The sequence below is a fragment of the Physcomitrium patens genome, chromosome 26 (genome assembly GCF_059467195.1).
Source record: "Physcomitrium patens ecotype Gransden chromosome 26, ASM5946719v1, whole genome shotgun sequence".
Lineage (NCBI taxonomy): Eukaryota > Viridiplantae > Streptophyta > Bryopsida > Funariales > Funariaceae > Physcomitrium > Physcomitrium patens.
In genome coordinates this window covers 4,038,722-4,063,061 of record NC_143435.1, presented here as the reverse complement: position 1 = coordinate 4,063,061, position 24,340 = coordinate 4,038,722, and the positions used below count along the sequence as shown (strand labels likewise).

At 35.3% G+C, this 24,340-nt stretch overlaps 1 protein-coding gene and 1 long non-coding RNA gene across 2 annotated transcripts; both read right to left on the bottom strand.

Moving 5' to 3' along the window:
• Positions 1-5,133: 5,133 nt before the first annotated feature.
• On the bottom strand, positions 5,134-9,230 carry LOC112277748 (uncharacterized). The gene is made up of 4 exons (XM_024510437.2): positions 8,550-9,230; positions 7,155-8,272; positions 6,763-6,909; positions 5,134-6,662 (listed from the first exon to the last, which is right to left on the bottom strand). The coding sequence occupies exons 2-4, from the start codon at positions 8,228-8,230 to the stop codon at positions 5,714-5,716; spliced, it is 2,172 nt and encodes a 723-aa protein (XP_024366205.1). The 5' UTR covers positions 8,231-8,272; positions 8,550-9,230; the 3' UTR covers positions 5,134-5,713.
• A 12,836-nt stretch (positions 9,231-22,066) lies between these two features.
• On the bottom strand, positions 22,067-24,054 carry LOC112277857 (uncharacterized). Its single transcript, XR_002968520.3, has 2 exons — positions 22,941-24,054; positions 22,067-22,593 (listed from the first exon to the last, which is right to left on the bottom strand). It is a non-coding gene; the product is annotated as an uncharacterized LOC112277857 (long non-coding RNA).
• Positions 24,055-24,340: the final 286 nt, after the last annotated feature.

Sequence of the window (24,340 nt, the reverse complement as noted above, 5' to 3'; positions counted from 1 at the left end):
GAATTAGGGCTTCTTGCAAACTTGCAGAAACTCACGACCCATAAAAACCCCGATTTCGGAACGAAGGAGCCTATGCTCAATTGACACAAGTGGTGGATATTGTGCCACGAGAGGGTCCCTTTTGTAGGCAAAGTAGGTGGTACCCACCCCACCCTTCAATTTATTCTTACATCCACACTATTTAATTCCTGGGTTTTGTTGCTTTGGGATAGGGTACTGAGGCCCCCATTCCTCACTCATGGGCTCCAACCACATTCTCCCCTTCATACCTTCATTGTGGGATCCATGAACTACATGTTCTAATATTCATCCATCGCCTTGCATGCCACCAAATATTAAATCCAAACCAAAAATAAATAAAAATGATAATAAAAAAATCAGATGTTTTACTCAAATCCCATTAACAGTATTTATTTAATTTTTTGTAGGATTACAGTGGGGATGAAAAGCACCACTAGAAGGAGCTCAAGAGATGCTGCCAAGTGGATTTAGATCGCACGGCTCGTCGGACACGGCGACCTCTATTATCTGAACGGCCCCGATTATCTTTATCTGGACCAATCCAACTGCTCATGGATCTCGTCTTATCCGTAATTTATTAATGGACATTTATGTCATTTTTAGAGAGGCCGAGCAACCCACACAGAACGGAAAGTCCAATCAGGGTTTCCAGGAGTGTCAGTTTTGCCTACGTGGCTCGACCACGACACGTGGTAATGGAGGGAGTGAATGGGTATTGGACACGAGGTTTTGCATTGAGAACGCGACTGGGAATAGATCCGACGCGTGCCCGAGGTTAGAAGATCGTTTTGAGAACGGGTTCCCTTTCTGGTGCCCGCGGGGAACCGTGGTTGTGAAGTCTATGGATGGTATTTGGACGTTCATCCGTTCGTGACTCCCGTTAGCCCTTCTTCATCCAAATAAAATTTAATTAAGTCCTTCATATTTTCTCGTGTTTTTAAAAAATAATTTGAACTGATAGAAAAAATTTGTGGTAATAAAATTATTAGAATTAAAATTACATTTAAGTGTTTTCTAGTTATATTCATACAATTTTTTTTTGGCTCAGTTATTTAAAAACCTAAAACTTGAAACAATAAAATCTCTCTTGTAACAAATCAATGCTTTTATTTATTTATTTCATGATTTTTTGCTTCTCCAATACCAACACATATAATTAAATTTATTAGGGCAATGGTAGAAATAGAATTTCTATTTAATTAGATGTATGTTGTTTTATATCTAATTTATGGTCAAAAGATAAAACAGGATTAATATACATTTATACACAGTTTTGATAAAATTTTATCACTCTTTCTAAATGAACATTTGATTACTTTTAATTTTTTTGTCAGTGATAGAACTAGTACTAGTTTTTTTTTATAAACTAGTATACTTTGTGAGAATCACTAAATAAAAATGTATATTTCTATAATCTAATGATTTTGAATTTTTTACAGATAATCTATTTTTAAAAAAAATAAAATTTTGAATATCCTACAATAATTTATATTTTGTTTCACAGTAATATGTTTTACATATCTTTATATAAATTTTTGAGTTTCAACACTTATTAAATATTGAAAGCATACAAAACAAAATTAATATATTGGTACACTATATTGGAACTTTATATTTTAATATTGGTATTTAAGTTTTTGTATATATATATATATATATATATTTGAAAATAGATATAAAACCATTTATTTTAAAAAAGAGTTAATTCAGTATGGTGAATGTGATATGACATAAATAGACTTGAAAACTGTAAAATAAACAAGTTTTTAAAAAATGACAAAATGAATATTTTTTCTGATTTGTTATCAAACAGTATCATTATCAAAAAAAAAAAAAAAAAAAGAAAAAAAGTAATAAAAGTAATAAAAGTGGCTGGAACTTAATTTTAATACCCTCTTTTAAAAATTCTTAAAACTTTAATAATTAGATTGCATAATTTATTTAAAATTTATAAATTATGAAATTATAAATCTGAAATAATAGATTTTCCTCTGAAATTATGAATTCAACATCTACAAAATTATATTTCTTAAAAGAAAACAAGTTTTATTTTCAGATTTTTGTATTTAAATTTAGTGTAAGTCTAATTTTACAAATTGCAATTTATATTATAGAAGATTGCTAATGTATCTATCAATATAAAAAAAATTGACAAGTCTACATTTGGCTAGAGCATCAAAAAATCCCATTGATTGGAGCAATAGAGTGGTAAAACCCAATTATGGGTTTAACCCAAGTTTTAGGGCCAAGTTACCCAGCTAAATGGGTCTCCTTTTTAGTGTATATCTGGCCTATAAATGAATATGACTTCTTCAAAATCAGCAACAATATTCAACACTAATATTTGAGGATCATTTGTAGATATGTCACATATTGGTATTTTCTCAAAGTATCTCTAAATAAAATTAAACATGGAATGTTTTCAAATAAAATTGCCACATGGCAGACATCAAATCTAATGCAGACATCAAATCATGATTCAAAACATATTGCACATTGACATAGACCTCAAAATCATTTGTGTAAAACTTTTAAACTTATTATTATTACGATTAAGATTATATATTACCAAAACTATGAGATCATCTTCATAGTTCTAAATACAAATTTTATAAAAGAAATGTGTATCAATATTTAGTTTTTGAATATTTAAGAACTAAAAATGAGAAAAAAAGAAAAAAGAAAAAAGAAACTAAGAATCAAAAAGTTATTGTGCTACCAATAGTTGGTATTTAACTCTTACTGATCATACATAATTGTTTTTCGAAATTATTGAGTTGCTTCAACTGAATTTGGCAACAATATATCTTATTTATGTATTTTTTAATATTATGTCAAATCATTTTATCCTTAAATTTTATTTGTGAATCAATTGTTTTATAGCTTTTAACACTTACATTGGTAAATTTATGAGTTTAATTTCATAGTTTTGGTAATATATAAACTTAATGGTAATAATAATAAGTATAAACTTATGAGTTTAATCTCATACATTCTTATTCATGAGAATATGTAAGTATTAAAACTTAGAAATTACTAAATCATTTTGGAAATTACGATTTAATACTTACATATTCTCATGAATATTTCAAATTTTACATTACAATATTTATTTTATTTAACAATTATTCAGAGTACCACAATCCAAATTACTTTGATGGATAATACACATTCAGGTTATTACAGACTTGGAAATAGAATTCTTATTGAATTAATATATATTTGTTTCAAATATTAGTATTATTTAAAATTTGATTGCTACTAAGATAGCTAAAATTAATCTTTTTAGAAAACGAGCTGTTTAGAAATAGTTTGGTATATGCCGTATAGAATGATGACCACAATTAATTCATTTTTATATTCATGTCTAACTGATAATCTTGTAGACATATGGGATTTTAGTTTTTAATTTTTTTGATTCTTCTAATTCTTTAGTAAAGAAAATTACAGTACATTTAATACTTCTTTCTAGTTGATTCGTTTTTATAACAAATATTTTGTAGTTCTGACATAAAAATTCTTTTAATGTCAAATTTTTAGACTCTTATGACAACTTAAAAGTCAGACAGAAACAAAAATAACAATAAAAAAACTTAGTATTTTTTATTCTTATTTTTAAATAAGAAAAAAAAAAAACACGACCTAAATGTTAAACTAAAGTAAAATTATTTATATTTAATTCTACTGCAAGAAGTAAAATAAATTTTAAGACTGAGTTTTGATTGCACAATGTGATTCATTTTTTTGGTTATCTGTCTAAATTTAAAGCTACCAAATTTGTTGAAAAACAAGTTTTTATCTCCTACTGAATTTGAATTGAAATACATATTCCATAGATTGTGCTTACTTGTTTTTCTATGTTATGTGAGCACAATCCTTCAAAAAAGAACTTGTTGGAATTGATGTGATTATTCTAAAGAGATTCAGTTTGGGTTTGTAAATTGAATTTCGGTGATTGACTGATTTAGTGATAACTAACCAACCAAGTGCATTGTTTTTTTATTTCTATTTTTAAAAATTATTTGAAACAAATTGTGGAATTATATCCCATTGATAAACGAAATGATACAATTGTAAGCTTTAGAGTTGAGGAAAAGGGCACAATAACCTCCTCAAAGAACAAATATGATTCAATTCCTGCATAGTAGATTTGCTTCTCACGGATACATCCTTTTTACACTTCACAAATCGAAAATCAAAAATCCAAAAAAAGTAATGTATAGGAACATTATAATTTAAGTAGCACACAAATCAGTAACGAATTATAGTAATAAAATTTCAGAGAATTCACTTCATTCTTTTTTTAAAAAAAAGGGGGATAATCTTTGGCCATTGCACATGCTCACCTCATTTGAGCCGTTTTCTAAGATCCCAAACTCCAATTTACTCCTTTAACAAACAATTTATTACCTCTCCATGTGGGTTTTCCTTAATCAATTTTAATATTTAACATCTAAGAACATAAAACCAAAGACTATAAAGATTCCAAATAATACAAAAAGAAATCAAAAAACAAAAAACAAAACAAAATTGACTTCCTCCATACAAAGAAGTAAAATCACATCCTTACTTTAAACACATCACACTTAACTCACTAGAAACATCACTTGAACCAAAGATTCGTTTTTACAAGTCCATTCATCTCCGTGCAATAAACTCCTGTAACAATCCCCTATTCCACGTGTCGCTCGTCCATTCGATAACAGCGTCGTCTACGTGGACAGAGCATTGGCGAATCGGCACCGTTCAAATCGTCGTAGTCTCGGCCGACACTCGGACGGAGCTCATCATCGCATTATCGCGTAATACATAGAGAAACTGGAAAACCGAACTCAATAAAGAACCCGATTTGTCTAACTCTCCGTCGCAGGACCGATCCCTTGCTTGCTTCGACGTTGCGTGATCGTGTGCAATTAAATCTAGCAACCGCGACGGCGCAATCTGTTTGTGTGCATAGTGCTATGGATAATTAATTGCTGAAGCTACATGGAATCTCGTTTCCAGCAGGGATTCATTCGCATCGCACCGCAAACATCATGTGGTGATGGCGGGTCATCGTAACGCGCGATATGTGTAGCTGGAGTGATTGAGAATGAGAGAGAGAGAGAGAGAGAGAGCGAACAGCACTTTATCAATCATTGTATTCATCAGAAAGGTTTCACGCAAGTTCTGGTGCTTTGAAGTGTGAGGTTTCTCACGAGGAGTGACGAGTACTTCTTATGCTGATTTTTCTAAGGGAATGAAGGACTATTCTGCTGCGAGAATGTAAGAATCAGTCTACAGCTTCTTACGAAACAAGCTAACTGAGAGTTGTACCGGCAATTCACTCTCCTTCACCAACTAAACCAAATAGAGAACGTATAAAAAAACGTTGATTAATAAGCTGTGTAGATTATATACAGGTGATGAAGCTCAGTCCACCTTTGCCCCCAGGACAGCTCGCTAATGTCTTCAATTGGCAAGCCGTGGATCTCCAAGTCCTGTTGTCGATCGTCGCCTGGTTCCAATGCTTTTTACATTTTATTTATTTATTTATTTTCCAGTGAGGAAAATGCAATGTGAATCCTGGCATAGTGTGTGTGTGTGTGTGTGTGTGGAGTAATCAAGAGTGTTGTAATTCTTCTACCTGCTACCTGGTCGCATTTAAATCTCCAGATTTCGCCATCTCCTGCGATCTTAGCCCATTCTCCAATTAGTCTTCGTTGGAGTTGGGAGGCTGTTGCCGACGTTGAGATCTTGTTTGATTGTCGCTCGAACTTCCTACCTCCCGCTGCTGCAGCGCTGCTCTGGCTTGCAGAGCTCGCATCCGTTCAACCTCCACTCGGTTTCGTGGACTACTCTGGAGCCGACTTGCAAAATTTTCATGTGGACTGGCTGCACTGCCCTGATTAAATGTTGATGCCGTAGCTGTTAAGTCATCTACGTTAGTGCTAATTCCCCGCCTGACTGCATCCACTAATTCCTTCTCTTCCGCTTCCAGCACCCTACGCACTAAATCGCCTTCAGTTGGCGGTGTTGTTTGTTGAGGAAGATCGAGGTAATCAGGATCTGCCATTGCGGGGTTATGATTCCTGGTTTGAGAGGGATCACTCCGTGGTCTGCCATGTTGCGGTCTCATCATGTACATCGTTTCTGGAATTCCAGTGGAAGGAAAAATCGTGCCTGGATATGGGAACCCATAACAAAAACCTCCGGGCAAGAAATCCAGCGATCTAAAATGGTATGGCTCTGCTTTGATGGATCCAAAGGCGGGATCGTGTAGTCCTAGAAATTGCTGTGCCCGATTTAGGCTCTCTCGTAGGAAGCTCCCAGGAAATCGAGGGCCAGGTGGGATCCCTAGGCCTTGCAGTGATCTTGCACTCTGCTGCAAGCTTCGCAGTTGGCTTAAAGCGGCGAGTGAAAACTCCGGGGGTAACGGTAAGAGGTTCCCGCGAGGGCCCAGTCCGGCAGGATTCACAGGATTCTGATATAATCTGCCACCAGGTTCGAGAGGCCTTATTGACCCAGGTGACCGAAGGACTCCTGGCGTCTGATGTGTGTGTGTGCCTTCATAGGTTGTGATAACCAGCCCTGCATCCTCGCTGGACCGTTCCACCCTTTTCCGAACCGGGCACTGCGGTGTGGTGCACCTATAATAGTTTCTGCACATATCTCAGAACGATTTTAATCAGATACTTGTTGCTAACTAGACTTGAAGATGGGGGGAATATGGTGATAAACGCGCGTGGTGACCAGACAAACCTTGGATGAGGGCTGTTCTTGACGGCTTTCTGGCCATATTTGCGCCATTTAAAACCATCGTCCATGATGTCCACGTCGGTTCGCGTTTTGATGGCAAATCGAGGTTCTCGCCGTCTCGCAGCATTCCCCTTCTTCCTAGGCAAGTTCCTGCTCACATACTTTCCTTCAGACCCTTCGTTCCCTCAACGGTTTGAAGTGATCAGCAATCAACGACAGCATTGAAGTGATCATTGCTCACCAAAGAAGGTTGACGTGCTGATGATTTTGATACATGAGCACGGCATAAATTGCACTAGAGAAGACCATCTACTGTTTGCGAGGTTCAGTGTGGACATTTCGCAGTTGAGTTCAGAATGCATAGAATGTGGGTCGAGATTCAGGAAAGTTCTTACTCAAACGCCGTCTTCTTGAGTTCAACCTCCGACGTTCTTGCAGAGTCATCCCCCTCTTCGCCTGGCGGCTCCCGTATTTTCCTCTTCCCACTGTTGTCAGTTCCAGGTGGTTCGACATTTCTGGTGCACTCTTCATAGTCGCTTTCGTCGCTGGGCCCCGACGACAGGGACGTGTTTGGCGTGCCCATAGAATTCTCCGAACGAGTAGATGCGCCTGGTTCAGTATTCGCATTCCCTGCCACGCTGGGCAGTGATGCTTGGGTTGGCAGCGGAATAGCGCGATTCACGTCACTCTCGGGATGTGTCTCTGAAGACCTGGCAAACTGGCTCGCTATGGATTGGTCCCATCCAATCCTTGCTTCATCCCTTCCATTAGAGCAAGATTTCAGATTCCGGCCATCAAATTGTGGAATACCTGACGCTGAATCTGAACTCTGAGTTCCTGATGATTCCATGGGTGCGAAATTTCTATAAAATGCTTCCCCGCCTCGAGGTAAATAGGATTCCGGCCCAAAGTAGCCACCGCTTCGGTACCATTGTGCAGCACCTCCCTCATATAGTAGCGCATCTGATGAAACTACTCCGTGCTCTGCAGATGACGAAGCGAAAGGATATAGCTGGTCAAGACGATGTTGGTTCAAATTGTCGCCAGGAACAGGGGGCAATTGACCGATCGCATCACGTGATCTGTGGCCTTCGTCAACTGCTGCAGAGGCAGTCATGTGTTGAGCTTGAGATGCAGCGATTTTTTGCTGTTCCAGTTCTTCCATCCATGGATTCTCAACGACCGTGTCTCGGGGAAAATTGGTAGTCGGAATTGGAGATTGAATGAGATTATAGTAATCACGAGGAGAGGAGGGATTGGAAGAAGAGAGGTGCTGCCAGAGATTGGCAGGAATTGGCGACGAAGCATCGTAGTTTGGATCAACTCCCCTGGTGGAAGTCGTAGGTGATGGCACAGCTGCTTGATCCTGGTCGGCCGTGTTTTCTAGCCTTTGCAGCAAATGCTCTAAATAGCTGGCGCTTTCTGTCACACCCTCTCCGTGTTGCTCAATTGGGGCTGGCCTTCCAGCCATGGCCGTATGTTGTCACTTCCACAGAAAAATATCCTTTTCTCTCTGACACGGAGGGACGAAAACACTTCTTTCAAAACCTTTCCTAGTGCCATCACACTCAATCTCGGAGGATTGTCTTAATAAAAGAGATAGAGAATAGGAAATACTGATCCTCCCTGTCGAAGTGTGTTCAAAACAGTCTACTACCCTAAGAAACCTGTAGCAATCGCAAGAAGTTGTCTATCTGAGCTGTAGTGTCGAATTTCTAGCAAACACGCAAGTTCAAATCACATGGGGCAAAAAACACAATCATACATACAGGGACTATTTCGGAATAAACCTGTTGGTAGAACGTCTTTAGTGGCGCCAAACTATTCACTTTGGGCTTTAATAGTGGAGGCAGATAGCCCAGGTAGACACATTCTGGAAATGGTAACGACGATGTTTGTGCCATGACTTATTCCATGTCTCCCTTGCAACAAATTGGGGTTGTCAGAACATAATCATTTGAGTAAATAGCAGGCCGTAACAAGCTGCTTTTCCAATTGACGAGTTAGACGAATGGTAGATTCTAATCGCTGACCATATCGATCGTCGGGCTTCACGTGAGAGGAGCAAAACATTCAGCGGAGAAACCTCAGCCACTGAAAGTAGAGAGGTGTGACCTCGGAGCCTAATCTTTGTATGCTTGGAAGCAGGCTTTTTCCACACTAATCGCACAAGCTCTAACACTAATATATCACCCCGTGACAATGCTACGAAAACCCGCTCCAGGTAATGAAGAAGACTGAGATGGTCGAGGAGTGGCAGGATTCTCTGCTGTTGTAATCGAGAGATGATTTCGTTGTGAGGAATTACAGGAACATGCTCCAGCTTCGTCTAATAGAACATGTGCCCCAACTAGACAACGCTCTGCTCAAAAACGTTCTAATTGATGAAGCTAGAGAGTGAAGCAGTAAATCATCATCGTAAAAACTGAAGTCAATGGCGTCCTGACGATGGAAAGTAACGTTCGACCTGGAATTTTTGAACTGTAGAATGTCCCAGAACAGGTACGCCCCCACAATGTCCAAGCCTGTGGGATTCACGAATTTCTAATTCTCGTCAGGCTCGGTCCTATGTTACGGCCCGTTACCCAAATCCACAGAGGGCTGGAAAAACAAAATGTCGGGGCTACTTCGCGTGCTTTTACTTGAACTCCGTAGGCAACACTTGGAATAATAATTACATTGCAACCTCTGAAATCAACACGCAATCCATGACTGGTGGAATGAAGCACCGCAGGTGCACCTTCGTACGGCAGCACGGTTGAAATGAGCGGTGGGAATCCATAACCACTCTTGGTCTCTCAAGTGCCGACCACTCAACATCACCGTGGGCACAAATAGCCCCAAGTGAAGGTCTATACTCTTCACATAGTAGTACTACGCGCTGGATGGCGAGAACCGAACCGACCAACCTCGAGAATCGCCAGCTTCAGCCCATGACGCGACTGTACAAGTGAACCTTACGTCCAAGTTATTGAACAAACCGCGAGTTTTTTGTCGTCATTCATTGAACATTCTGAGATTCAACTACAAGCCCAATCGGTGGAACTACTTGTTTTACCTTGAGATTTCCACACGTCCACGATTATGCAGTACCTATATTTGCTCGAGCAAGCCTTTTTTCCTAAGGTATTGCGCTTCTGGAGCTCGAATAATTCAATCGTGCCTGCACAGGCACTATTTCACTCCCCTTCACTCACCTCTCACTCCAACGGTTCGTGGAAGCGAATCAGGCCCAATCTGAGTCTGGTGTACAATTGACTGCAAGGCACTCGACTCAACTAGTGAATGATCCCACTCCTTTTGAAACAAGCAAAACGTTTCTTTACTCAGCGTGCTCTCTGCTTGAACTGCTTCTACAACTACATCAACTCCTCTTGTTATTTTCCTCTTTCTAGCGGCATCAACGACCGCGACGTCGAGAGGTTGAATGAATTTTGCAACTGCGGCGGTGCCAAAGACAAAGACAAGTACCTCCCATCATTCACTGCCCGCGAGACCCATCCTCAAGAAAGGAGAGAAGGGATGTACAAAAGGTAAAGATGAAGAAGAAATCCGAAGAAAACAAACACATCTACAGTATCTCACGGCGTTTTGGCCTCAGAAACGAGTACATTTTGTCACCAAGCCCCGCTTGGTAGAGGAGGAGGCACCTACATGTCAACTCAGCCAGTCGCACTAAGCGATCTCTATACCCGCTGTGCGGATGTGTGCAGTCGGTTTTCCAGGACTGTGACGGCCAACACTTGAATAATATCCTTCAGGTCCGCAGCTGGTCCACGCCTAGTGCAGGCCGCTCAGCGAGGCAGGATGATCTGTGAGCTGACTTTAGCAAGTCTTCCTTTCTGACAACGAGATCTCATCATGCTCACCTGTAGCTGCTGCAGTTGCCAGCAACAGCAACAGCAACAGCAACCCGCCTTCCCTCCCACCTACACTTGCATACAGCATCCGTGTGGGGTGTGCGAAACCGGGCTCTCGCAGCGTGGCAGGACATTACTTCGAATTGACACGCTCGTTGTCGGACTCTTCGTCCCCAAGTCACCATGATGAATAAAGCAGGCCCCTGTTGCCAGGTCCTCCGCCCTCGCGTCGTTGTACACCGCTCTTCCTCTCTCTCACTCACTCACTCTCCCCTTCATCGCCATGAATTCCGCAACTACATTCCCTCTCGCGACGGCGAAAATACCGTTTCCCCACACCCGATTTTACTTCACTAAACCCATTTTACAGTTGCGACCGAATCTTCCCCAGATTGATCACGACCCAACTCCCATATCGGGAAATGCTGTTGAATATTCAAAGCCTGATGAAGTTCTGGGTTTGTGAAAAGCGGCACAACCCACAAAGTCGGCGATGTACAAATGCAAACTACTACTGAGCTATGGATTGGGTGGCTGAGCATTTTGGTATTTTATACCTTTGAGAGTTGGTAGAATTTATGAGTCCTTTTCAATGGGTTTCACGACGTCTCTAGAAACAACGTTTCGGTTTATCATTTCGAAAATGGGAGGGAATCTGCTTTCCGTTGTGAAACGCGCCACAGAAGGAGTGATCATGGAATTTTACAAAACCGAAATAAAAAATCAAACACTAAAAAAAATTAAATTTACGAAAAAAACGATGCCTCCCGCGTTTTCCCCTAATCAACCACGTAAAGAGCTGCTGCTGCTGCGTCGTCCTACATTCCTCATCCCTTTGGTTCATCCATATGGATGAATATAGGACATCTGGTGTGTGTGTTTGGATAGATGGATGCCCGTTGCTGGTGGTCTGACAGGGGAGGCACGGTCACCCACACCCGTTGTGTCCCTTCCCCCCGCGGTGAAGCCAGCAGTGAAGCCCAAGTTGGACGGTGACCTGCACTTATCGGCCAATTAAATGCCCTTGTGGATGATGCCGATTGATTGATGTGGCCTACCCTGCCCCGCGCCGCCCAGCCCAGCCCAGCCCCGCCCACCTCCAGTGGCTTCCAAAGCTGCCTCCTCCGCCCCCTTGCCCGTCCCTTGCGTGTCCCCTATTGGGCGCCGACGTGGACTGCTGACGTGGTGATGATGAACAGTATCATCCAGTTATATGTTTCATCCATACACATTCGTTGCTTTACTCCCAGTCACGATTCTTTCCAGTTTCCCCTTCCCTTCCCTCGTGTGGAGGATCTGGTCTCCTCTCTCAAGATAAGAAAAAAAAACTTTAAATTCTCAAACTACTCCATCAACAAACGGCACCAATTAGGGCTTTCAACTCTTGAGGCTTATCTATGTGCCCCCCCCCCATTCCCCGAGTATCCTCACAATCATTCAAGCAGTGCAGCTATGTAATAATAATGTGTAGAGTGGGCATAGGGATTAAAAAATTAATAATAAAAAATAAAAATAAACATCCTCATCAATCCATCATGCATTCCATACATATACAAAAAAAAGATACATGGATGAAGATTTCTACTTGGTGGGGACAGTGTACTTTCTTGGTCTTTCTAGGTTACATTTTAGGGTTTGCTTTTACTTTTTACCTGATGGGGGGGGGAGAAGAGGAGGAAGAAGAATATTCCATATTGGGAGGGGCTAGTGGAGTGAACCTAGAGCGTATCTTTTTTTATTTTTATTTTTTTGTGTTTTTCTTTTTCTTTTTTATTTGTCTCATGAGTTTTGTGTTTCATTGACTCATTTGCTTTGATGGGGACTTTTTGTATTTTGCTGGGAGGCATGCATGCACCATCTGAGAAAAAGTAGTGGAAAAGGCCCTCCTGAAGGACTGAATGCAGGTCTCTCACAGTTCCTATAACTTTTGGGGGAACAAAAGTAAAGTATTGAGGAACTAGGCTTGTAGTTCTATTTGAAGCTTTTATGAACTTTGCAAGTATAACGTCTCTCTCTCCCTCTCTTGCTTGGTTTTGGTGTGTCTCTTTTTTTTTTTTTTTTTTTTTTTTTCTCCTTCCCCTTCCACTTCTAAGCAAAATAACAAAGTGATTCCATTTGGTCATGTTTCTGCAGGGAGCTTTGTATCCATTAATGTGCATTGAGGTCTTTTTGTTGGTCTTGAATTAATTAGTTTGTATTTGGATTGAATTGGTTTTTTATTTTTTTATTTTTAAACATGAACATTATTTTGAATTTAAACACTACTACAGCACCACATACACAATGGATAATTTTCCATTAAATTTATTATTATTATTATTATTATTATTATAAAAAAAACTACCATTCTACATGGATTTTGAATTGAAGGAAAAAAAAAAAAAAAAAAAAATTGTAACTGCTAAGAAATGAAAAGAAACACTTGTTGATTATTTTGATTTGTTGAATGTGCAATACATTGCAAAATCTATGAAAGTGTACCATGTCATTGGAATTATTAGACCATGCTTGCTTTGAATTGATGGATTTGAAACTGAAAGACTAGCATAAGCATACAAAATTGGGATATAAATAAAAATGGGTTTTTCAAAGCTGACAAATTGTATGTGTATGTATATTTCATTTGGTTCCAAACTTTTAGTCCCACTTTTATTTAAAAAACTCAAAAAATGAGATGTTAGTTTTAACAATTAACTTTAATACTTTAAAATATAAAAGTTGAATTAAAATTAGGTCAAATTATGAATAAATCAAAACAAAAGATTAGCTGATGGGTGGCACAAGGATCTTGTTTTAATTTAACAGTTATGCCAGGATACAGCCTTCTACAAAGAAAAAGGAAGAAAAATAAAAAAAATAAAAAAGTGAAATGAATAAAATTAGGCAAATTTTGGCTAATGTTCTCAACTATGATGTATAGAAAACTAAAAACCACAAAACCACCTTGATAACTGAACAACTTTAAATTATTCAAAAACCTTAAGATATTTGGCTGAGGTCTATAAGCCCTAAAAAGATACAAGGCTACCATGATATCAAATGCAAGTAGCTGCAAGGATTATGCTTCTTCTGTCAAGGCTGCCTTTGTTTTTTTTGTTTTTTGTAATAGTTATTCCCGTCATTGATCTTGTTCAATGTTACAGTTTTTTCATTCATCTGAATAAGAAAATGGAAGTAAGTGCAATCTGGATAAATTAAGAGTTGCAAAGCATGATGGGACCTCGTAAATACATAGGAAGTTGAAGTCAAAGGTATTGTTATACTTCACACAAAACCAACTACCTTTAATTTAGCCAACCCATTTTCAATAACTTAAGCATTTTAGTATATTTTCAATTTGTGCAAAATAAATAAAAAATACTTCTATTTAGGAAATAGAAATCAAGAAGATTTTAAGTATTTTTACATAATTTGGTCCAAAAATAGAATTTATATAAATATTTTAGTTAAAGATTCTCTTTAATCCATTTTTGATATATGGACCAATCTAATTTCAACCAATAGTAGGTTATAAAATTCAAAATCTAACTTTTATAAAATTGAGAGGTGTTAGAATGTGTGATTTGAGGGAATGAAATGATGCTTCGGTGTTGTATTACGTATCATCTTGTTTGAGAATGCACTGGGCATTTGGCTATAGAAGGTGGGATTCTATTTTACAAATATTCAAGAATCTTAATATGTTTCATTTTTATAAGAAGAATGTAATTTGAATTTTAATTCAAAAATACTTAAATCCAATACAAAGTGCTAAAAAACACTCTTTTTAGTAACCTCAACCATACATAAACTCTAATTGCCTTGTTACTTTCATAATTAGGTAATTTTGGATTTTTTTTAGCAAACCTTAGTCCTAATTAGCAAGCTTTAGTGAGTTGTAGCTCCTAATCTAACTATCCAATTAGAACAAAATTTTGCATACAAATGCTACTACAAGTCCTCTATATGCTCAAAAAAAATTCATTCCAATCCAACTTACAGATTGTAAGAAAATGCCCAAAAACCACATTGATGTTACTTGACCACCAACTTAAAAGTTAATGCAAATGTTTCAGTAATGATTTCTCCTTCTCCAACCATTAACTTCAACTCAAAATTGGTATGTAGCTTCAATTCTCTAATACCATGCCAAATTTCATCTTCATCTAATTGTTAGAACTTTAGATATCATAGAAACTCTATCAAACTTCAAACTACCAACTTCCAATACCTTCTTGTACCAAAATCCAGATATCTCTTAACCACACCATTAGATTTTTATAAATTTTCATATGCACTTAGCACACCCAATTAACTAAGTATTATCAAATTTTGAACTATAGATGTGGTACTAATTTTATGAATTAGTCAAGAATGCTACCTCTAATTGCTTTGCATCAATTTCAAGTTGTCAATACAAACTTAGATTTTGAACAACAATTGTCAAGTCAAAACAAAGCCTATGAAAATAAGTCTTATTTCTTTGAAACAAGCTCCTAGCTAGCTCTTGAATCCTAGTCTCTAATCTTCAAGTAAAATCTTGTTTTGCCCTAGGTCATTGTTTTAGTAGCTAGAGATTTGATTTCGACCATATCTCACAAACTGTTGACCCTTGGGTATCAATCAAATCTATCCTAGGGATTTTTTTAGTCCAAATTTATCTTCAACTTAATCTTAGTATCAACCATGCTAATTATTTACCTCTTCTAACTTGATTTTATCAATTTATGGTCTTTTTAAGGCAATAAAAGAGTCTCTACAATCTAAAAGATAAAATTACTAATCAATCTTTAACCTATTAACTATTAAGGCAAGAAAATAAAATAAAAGATTTTTATAAAAGCCATATTTAAATATCATGAATTATTATTGAATCAAGATAATTAGATATTAATTAGAAATTAATTTTTGATTATATTTTTACCATATAGTTGTATTACATTACAACATCAAAGCATCCAATTCTATAATGCAAGAAATATTTGAGAATAGAAGTAGTGGTTGCATTTTATCTAAGATTAAGTAATTGTTCTATCGTTGTAGTTAAGAAGCAATTAACTTCACTTTAATCTCTTTGTCGTACTCGCATCATATAACAGAAGATAACATTGTGGTGGAATTGCAATGTAATTAGGATTTTTACAATGATTACTTTGAACTTGTCTTGCAAGTGATTTGATGAGATTCTTATGGTTAGTATTCAATATAGTTTTATATGTGAAGATATTCTATGCAAGGATGGCTCATGCTTAATTGTACCCACCTCTTCAAAAGAAAGAAGGCATGTGGAAAGAGCACGCAATTATGATCAAATAGAACTAGAGTTAATAGTTATGACCAAAAATCTAAGCAAGTTTACATCTATCAATTCGACCTACACCACTTTAAATAAAGTTCTTCTTAAGGGCTTATCTTGCAATAGTATTGGTTTTTTTCTTAAATACTTGTGTGATTGAAGTACTTCTAAATGTATAAAAAATAAAGGCAAAAATGAATCACTTATAGTGATATGTTATCATTGCCTATTTTATTAAAAAACAAGTTTCTAACACAACTTTATAAGCATAGCTTGGACATTTGAGAATAGAGCTAAAGAAGACGTATAACTTGATTTGGAGCTTGGACATAAGTTTTTTCAATTAGTAAGCAAAAAAAAAGCTACATTTGAAAAAATTCTTATGCAAATTGTATATATCTTACAATGGGATATATGCATTTTTCAATTTTAGATGGCAAGATTCAACTCAAGCTACCTTATTGACATGGATTACATTCAAATCAATTTCCAATGAATTTTTGAGCACTGCCAAAGACCTTCTAGAAAGTCTTGAGCTAATCTTAAAAAGAGACAAATGCATTCAAGCACGAATAGATATGAAGTTTTACATCACTTTTATAAAGATTAGTCCTTACAACATTATAATCGATACTTTTAATCCTATTATTGGTATCACCACAAAAATTCAAGTGAATTATAATAATCTACCAATCTAATATATGTATTGTTTGTCAATCTTGTAATATGATATCAAAATATTTAGGAATCTGATACCAATGGCCAATTGAACCAACAATCACTCAATCCTAAATAATGCTACTAATAAAATATACAAACAAGCAAAAAAAAAAAATTGATCTTACAAGAAAAAATCATCCTTCTTAATTGAAAAGACTTGGGACTACCATTGGTAGGAGGAATAACAAAAATTTTAAAGAAGACTCCTACAATTGGTTTTTTTGTTAGCCTTGATAATTTGACAAAGAGAGATAGATACAATCACAATTATAAAAATAGAATTAGTAGAGATAGAATGGATCTTAAGGATTTGAAACAAAAAAGTCTTGAGTGAGCAACATTGTATAGCCTTGAAGAGAATAAAGATTAAAAATCTTTAACAAATGCTAATAATTTTTTTGATATTAATAAGTTCAATAGGACAAGAAATGACTAGACTAATTGACAGCATAAGAACTCACACAAAGAAGTAATACTTGTGCCTTTAAAGAAGATTAATCTCTCACATATACCTTTAATGATAGAAATAAATAAGTCAAATGAAGGACATACAACTATCTTCTTCCATCATGTTGAATCACAATCCTTGCATCTATAAAGAGCTAGAAGTCAACAAAGATTATTACAAGAAGTTATCTTGATCCAATCTAAGTTAAACATCAAATAAAATTTGAAACTTTTTTTGATCCCGACTCAGATAAATTAGACTAAAGAAGAATCAAGCTTTAAGGAGATGAAAAAAAGAAACACATTGGCTCTTCTACCAAGACTATTTATAAAGGAACAATTGAGAGCATGATTTAGATTGAAAGCTATCAAGTCATATATAGATATAAATAGAAGCTTCATTTTTTAATCTATTTCAATGGATGCTATTACAATAATAGGCAATGATAGTGTATTTTTGAATGTCTTTCAAAAATAAATTTTATGAAAGAATCTCTTGAGCGTTTTTTTTCTTTAAGTCTTCAACTAAAATCTCAAAGTCACATTGAACTTATAGCTCATCAATTCCATGCCTCTTTAAGTAAAAAATGAGTTAAATTCTTCAAACTTAGTAAATTTAGCATCTACTATGCTTTAACCATTGTTTTCTGACTCCAAAATACTAACATGGTCATAAGAATGCTTTTAAACAGCAAAGCATATGCCAAAAATACATATAAAAGTATTTAGGCTTATAACCTAGCTTAGGAAAAAATAATGTTGTCCTTCAATAAGATCAAAAGCAGCTCTTGTGCTAGTTAAAAAGCCTATGATATGCTCTCTTTCATTGATATTAGGTTCTTCATAGGTTTTTGAATCGACATTCTAAATCATACCACGTCCACATGCTAAAAATGAAAAAGATGCTGGAATTATCACAAATATAGAAAATGAGCCATAAGGTACTCCTATCTCATTAACAAAGGAAAGAAGAGGTTCATCAATCTCAGTGATAATCAAAAAAATTCAATTATCAACCAAGATATTATCAACATGGCATCCAAAAGGTTCTTTGATTTTAGAAAGTGGTTTTGAAAGTACGTGAAATAATGCCAAGTTGGTCGAAATGAAATAAGGTCAATAGACATAGGATTCCTAAGCCACAACATCCACAAAAGTTTAGAGACTAAGTAGTTGCTTGATATATTGATAAATTTCTAATACTTTTATTTAAAAATCATTTAATAGTGGTTTATTTTCAAAAATACATCTAAGTGGTGTAATTTGATGCATAAACCACTACTATAAGTATTGCATCAAATCTAAAAATAAACTTAATCAAAGATTATCTAATATATTATTGGAGTAGAAAATATTTGCCTTAAAAAAACATTGGGCTTTTGGCTATCACTAATTACATAATCAAGTCTCAAGATAAAAAAGCATCAAGTTTATATATATAAATTTTTTCCTATAAGAGTAATTACATCAATATATAAGTTCTAAGTACTAAAGAACATTCAAAATATAATAAAAATATTCTAAATCCTTATATATTCTTCAGATGAATTTTTCTTAAAATTCAATAGATTATTTCTGATCATTGAACCATCTAAACAAACTAAAATTTCATACGAAGTATTAATGTATTTTAAAAAACTACCAAAACTAATTTCAACCTCAAATTCATCAAAGATCTTGAAATATTGTCAAAATCCTAACAATAGCTTCAAATCCTTACTTACATACATCTATGTATAATTTTCTTCATATCTTACATATTAAGTACTTAAATACCATAAAATTTTGATATATTGCTTTTTAACCTAATAACACATACTTTTAGAAATTTTGAGCAAAATATTTGTTTGAAAATTTAAGATATGGCTCCAACTATTACTATCAACAAAACAATTTACTTACTACTTTTAAAACTCCAAACCTTCTAAAATTTGTGCACAAATTATAGCCAAAACTCTAAACCTTACAATTCTTACTTTTATTCTTGAATGAATCTTTTGAAGTCATCAAAATTCTTATTATGGTTGTTTACAACTTCTTAAGAGCCTATTAGGCATGGCTTTTGACTAATAGAGATAAGGACCTTCATCCCTTGCCTTCATCTATCCATATCTTACTTTCATCCTTCCAAATAAGCTTCTTAGGTATTTGAATATTTATCTTTGAATCCTAATCTTTTCATTAAATTTCATATTAAGTTTTTAAATATTATATTTAATTTAAATAAATTAGATAAACTTCAAAATAATTTTTTTTTACATCAACTCTCTTTAAATTAATCTACTAACTATTCTAATATACATCAAAAAATATAAATATATTTTATATTTTAGTTAATTTTTATATACTATAAATAATTATAGTATAATACTATGATCTGTTTTAGAATGTAAATGACCTTCATAAGACCATCCAGCAATCAATAAGTCTATGTGGCTTAATCTCCTCAAATCCTCATCACTAATGATCATGCCATTACAAAGAAGTTGGCTTAAATAATCAAGAATAGCAAGAGGTTGTAATTATTTGCGATGCTTAGCCAACAATCTTTGGAGATGATGTTGAGCTACTTGATTAGATGTAATTTCAATATTTATGTGAATGTACCATCGAACAGTAAGTCCAACCTTTGATACTACCATCAAACTTATATCAATGCCTGTAAAGAGGTCTATAAGGATAATACCTTCATTTAGTGGATGTTAATAAATAAATTAGGCAAAGGTAGGTAAAAAAGAAGATTTTGGTATCTTTAATATATTCAATGAAGTTACAATCTCTTCACATTAGCAAAAAAATTCTCTACATGTTTTCTAGGGAGGAAATGGATCTTTTCAATGTTTGGCATGAATATCTAAAGACGGTGCATTAGTTGGTCTTATTGAATAGGACTTAAATACTATGGTTTTTTTTAATAGAACCACTTCATAAGACAAATTAAATGCCAATGCATTACAATCAAATGAGGTTTTATTGATATAATCATAGCAGTGGTTGCAAATTTTACTAGAATGAATTCTTTCCTTCCATCATTAGTAGACCATTCTAATCAAATCTACACTTCTTTAATCTAATTATTTAGGCCAAAACCAAATTAATAAAGAGCCTATTGATCAATTAAAATATCATAGTTGATGGCACTAATTACTATTTACTTTAGAAATAAATGTAAATAAAGTAAATAAGATCCAGTGTAAAATATTAATTGCAAAGATTACTTGGTATATTCAGTACCTTGCTTTGTGCTCTTCTATTGAAGTAACAATGGTAAAAGGATAAGATTCCAAGTCTGTAAAAATAAGATTCTATTCTTGAGTAAGCCACTTATCAATCATAATTGGTTGATCTCCAAAATCCAATATTATGTGCAAATGTATAGTATGGATGGTATTACTACTAGTACGGCTAACAATTAGAATATTGTTGTCATTAATTAATTATATAACTTTTGGATGAAAATTTTGATGTTCTCAAGTAGGTCTAGCTACAACATCAAATAAAAATGCAACCTCTATAGTCAATGGTACCTCACTTAAAGGATTTATATTTGTAGCCTTTAAGTGGCCTTCATGAAATATGGAAATAGCTTTAGTTGTAAGTTTTCCTTATAATTTAGTGAAATCTTTTTATGTTGAAGTTTTTGTTATAACTTGAGTTTTTTTTAAGAATGTCATAGGCACTTTGCCTTTCAACATTTTATTAGCCAATTGAAAGATCCATACTACTTTAAATTCTAAAGCCAACAAGTCAATATTAGAAAATATAGGCATATTCAATACTTTATAAGCCAAAGTATGTACTAAATTTTTAACACTAGTATCTTCATCTTAGATAGAAGTTGAATTAGAAGGCTTTGCTATTAAATTAATATCTGCAAGGCCAAAAAATAAAGGCAATTGCGCATAAGTATTAGAATTTCTACAATTGCTTGGACAGCTAAATAGAGGTTCTACTAACTCACTTATCATAGGTGGCATATTTCTAGCTGTTTTTTGGGTACGTGTAGGAGCTACAACCACCACTTGTCCCAATGCACCAAATATATAATTTTTTGGAGAAGGAAAACTTGTTCCACTTCTAAAAGCCACATAAAATCTGATGACTTGGGCTAATAAAGCCACACTATTGAATCTCTTTTCTAGTTTAGCAATTTTAGCATGTAAGGTCTTCTCTTTATGCAAAATAGGTTGTTTGTATGGATGTAATATGAAGCAATTATCTTCATTGTAATTAAGCTTACCATAATGAATATACTTCAATTGCTTCTTTTTAGATTTATCTCTTACTTTAGCCATCTCAACTTTGTGCTTAGACTTCTCCATATGTAAGGTTTTTTTCTTCTTGGGATAGTTGGAATTATTTTTGATGTGATCAAATTCACCACATTACCAACAATGAAATAGTATTTTTAGATTGAGTTTTTGCCAAGCTACTTGTAGCAATTGTAACAAAGTAGTTAGAGTATTGATTAAGGAAATAGCTACTTCTTTTTCTTTGATATCTTACAAAGATGTACCAACTTTTCCTTGGATTAGATCTTCTTCTTTCACCATAGGCATAAATCTTGAAATATCATCCTCCTTAAGAGCTGAAATAAGTTCTATGCTTGGTTCTCAATAATGCTTTATTTTACACAATTCAAGTGAATGTACTTCACTCCATTTTCTATAGGTTTGGAATACCTCATGCTTCAAGTGTTGTAGTATGAACTCAAAGGCATATCACTCATTGAAAGTGAAAGATCTTTGATGCTTTTCTTTTATCCATGTTTGAACCTAAGTTTTCAATTTGACAAAGAAATGTCCCTAGCTCTTCTTGAAAATTTATCCCTCACCATGTTGCAAGGATCATCTTTCATCTTGTAAAATATATCCACTCTTGAGATCCAAAGCCTTTGACTAGTATCCAAGGCTAAAACAAGCTAAAAAGCCTTCTTAGTATCCATCTTTGCCTCAAAGTCCTCAGAGTGATCATAATTTAAGTAGTTTGGTGAAAAAAAAATCAATAATATCAACTCTTTGTGTATACTATAAAAGAACTTCTTTGATACTTGCAACTATCTAAAGACTTAAAAAACAACTTGCACTTCTGAAACTACCAAACTTTGCAATTCAATAATAATCACTTCTATATCACTACAAATCTAACATACCTACAATCATAAAAATCTTGTTGGCTATTAACCTGACCTTATTCTTAGAATATGCCTATCAACACAAATTAATACAAATACAAAATGAAATTATTATAAAAAACCTTTGAAAACAATACTTGCAACTAAGAAAAAGTACCAAAAACAAATTCCAAAATCCATACTAGATCTTTATTTCCAACAATACATAATAAAAAATCAAAAGTAAATCAAAGTAACTAGCAACCACCTGTAGTTGATGGTTACAGATTGCAAAATTTGTGATAATAAATGATAATTGCAATAAAATGAAATGTGGAGAAATTAGAAAAAATCAAAACTCACTTGAAAAGCAATTGACATTTAGTAATGCTACTTCAATGCTCCGATTGACCTCCTCTCTAAAAAATTGAATATGCCAATTAATTCTATAGATCTCTTCCATATGAAATTGACTCAAAAATAATCAAATTTGGACTCCATATGTACTTGGAATGAGCTTCCAAACTTGACACTTAAAGATTTTGAATAATGTGTGTGTGTGTGTGTGTGTGTTTTTTTTTAATGCCCTATAATCGTGTACTGGGTCTATGACTGCGGACCATTGTCATTGTGGACCTATAATCGCAAAGAGCTTTTTGACCGTGGAGCCCAGTCATCGTTGGTCCTATTACTACAAATGGCATGTTATCGTGGTCTTATGATTGCGAGATATCTTATAACCATGCAACCGTGTTACTGTGCTCACCTAAGGCCGTGGCTTGATGTTTTGATTTGTAGGAGAACGCAGCTACCGCCATTGGTCGCTACTAGCTGCCGATTGACACTGTCTTGCACAGCACATGGATTTCAAGCTGCTCAATGATCCTAGACTACAACACCTTGCTCTGCCTTTAGTGCTGTACCGCGCTTTGATCCAATGCCCAACACTCTACTCCAGTATTGCAACCCTCCTCCACCGTAGTTTCGTTTTGTAAGCCAGCACCTTGGTCTACCTACTACCTACGTTGTAACCCTAATTCGCATAGTAAATCCGCAATCTCAATTCTCTAGTACTGTAACCTGCCAACTTAGGACTATATTTCCAAATAGCCCAACCTGCAGATTGTACCTTGATCCTATTGCACCGATCCTCCAATGCCGCCTGTCGCCGCACTGTGTCACTTTTGTGCCCCAATACAATGCTTGCAATCTAGCACCTCGCGACCCGCACTACCACAGCTCGCTCTTCTCGCGATGTTCCACCTCCTTGACCGCAACCTCGTACTCTAGTACCCCGCACAGTCCAGCTCTGTCGCAGCAACAACAGCAATAAGCTCTCACCTAAGCCCTCTTGTACTGCTGTGCAGCTTTGCCTCGCCGTCGCGCTCACTGCCGAATCCTCTCAAGCCTCGCCCATTGCAGCCTCTGCCTCTCGCAACACCCAGCACTCATGTGCCCCGTACTACCTAATATCCGTGACGACCAATACGGTCGTACACAACAGTGCGGCAGTACAACTTAGCTAGGCTCTGGCGCCTAGCACAATAATGATCAAAACCTAGCAGGAAAATAAACCCAAATTGTTATTTATTTATTTTTAATCTACTTCATTTTAACTTGCTATGCCAGAAATTGGAGGGAAGGAGAGATTCTCGTCAAGTGAAAGATTAGAAATCTACACCAAACTAAGTCAAGTTATCTCTCATACCAAAGAGGGAGAATACAAAAATATAAGTATAAAAATAAGAAAAATCCTAAAACATTATTAATATGGCTAAAATACCATAGCCAAGCAAACTCTTACAACAAGTTCTCTTACTTTCAAAACCACTCATAAGAATTGACTTGACAAGAATGTCAAGTCAAGAATTTTTTTCTACTTAAGTACTCAAATCTTAATTAACATGAACAAGTCAATTAACAAAAAAACTATCAATGGATGAAAAACCACTAACCAAACTAAATTGCATACATTTGAAAAGATTTGGTACCCAATGCCATATCACATGATGAGAAAAAAATATATAGCATGTTATCTACATACTTGAAATATTTTACTTAGAATCCAATATTATGTGATAACATGACTATATGGTAAAAAATAAAATATGGATGTTATTGTAGACAAGCCTAATAAAAAGATATAGTAGAAAAACAATGATAAAT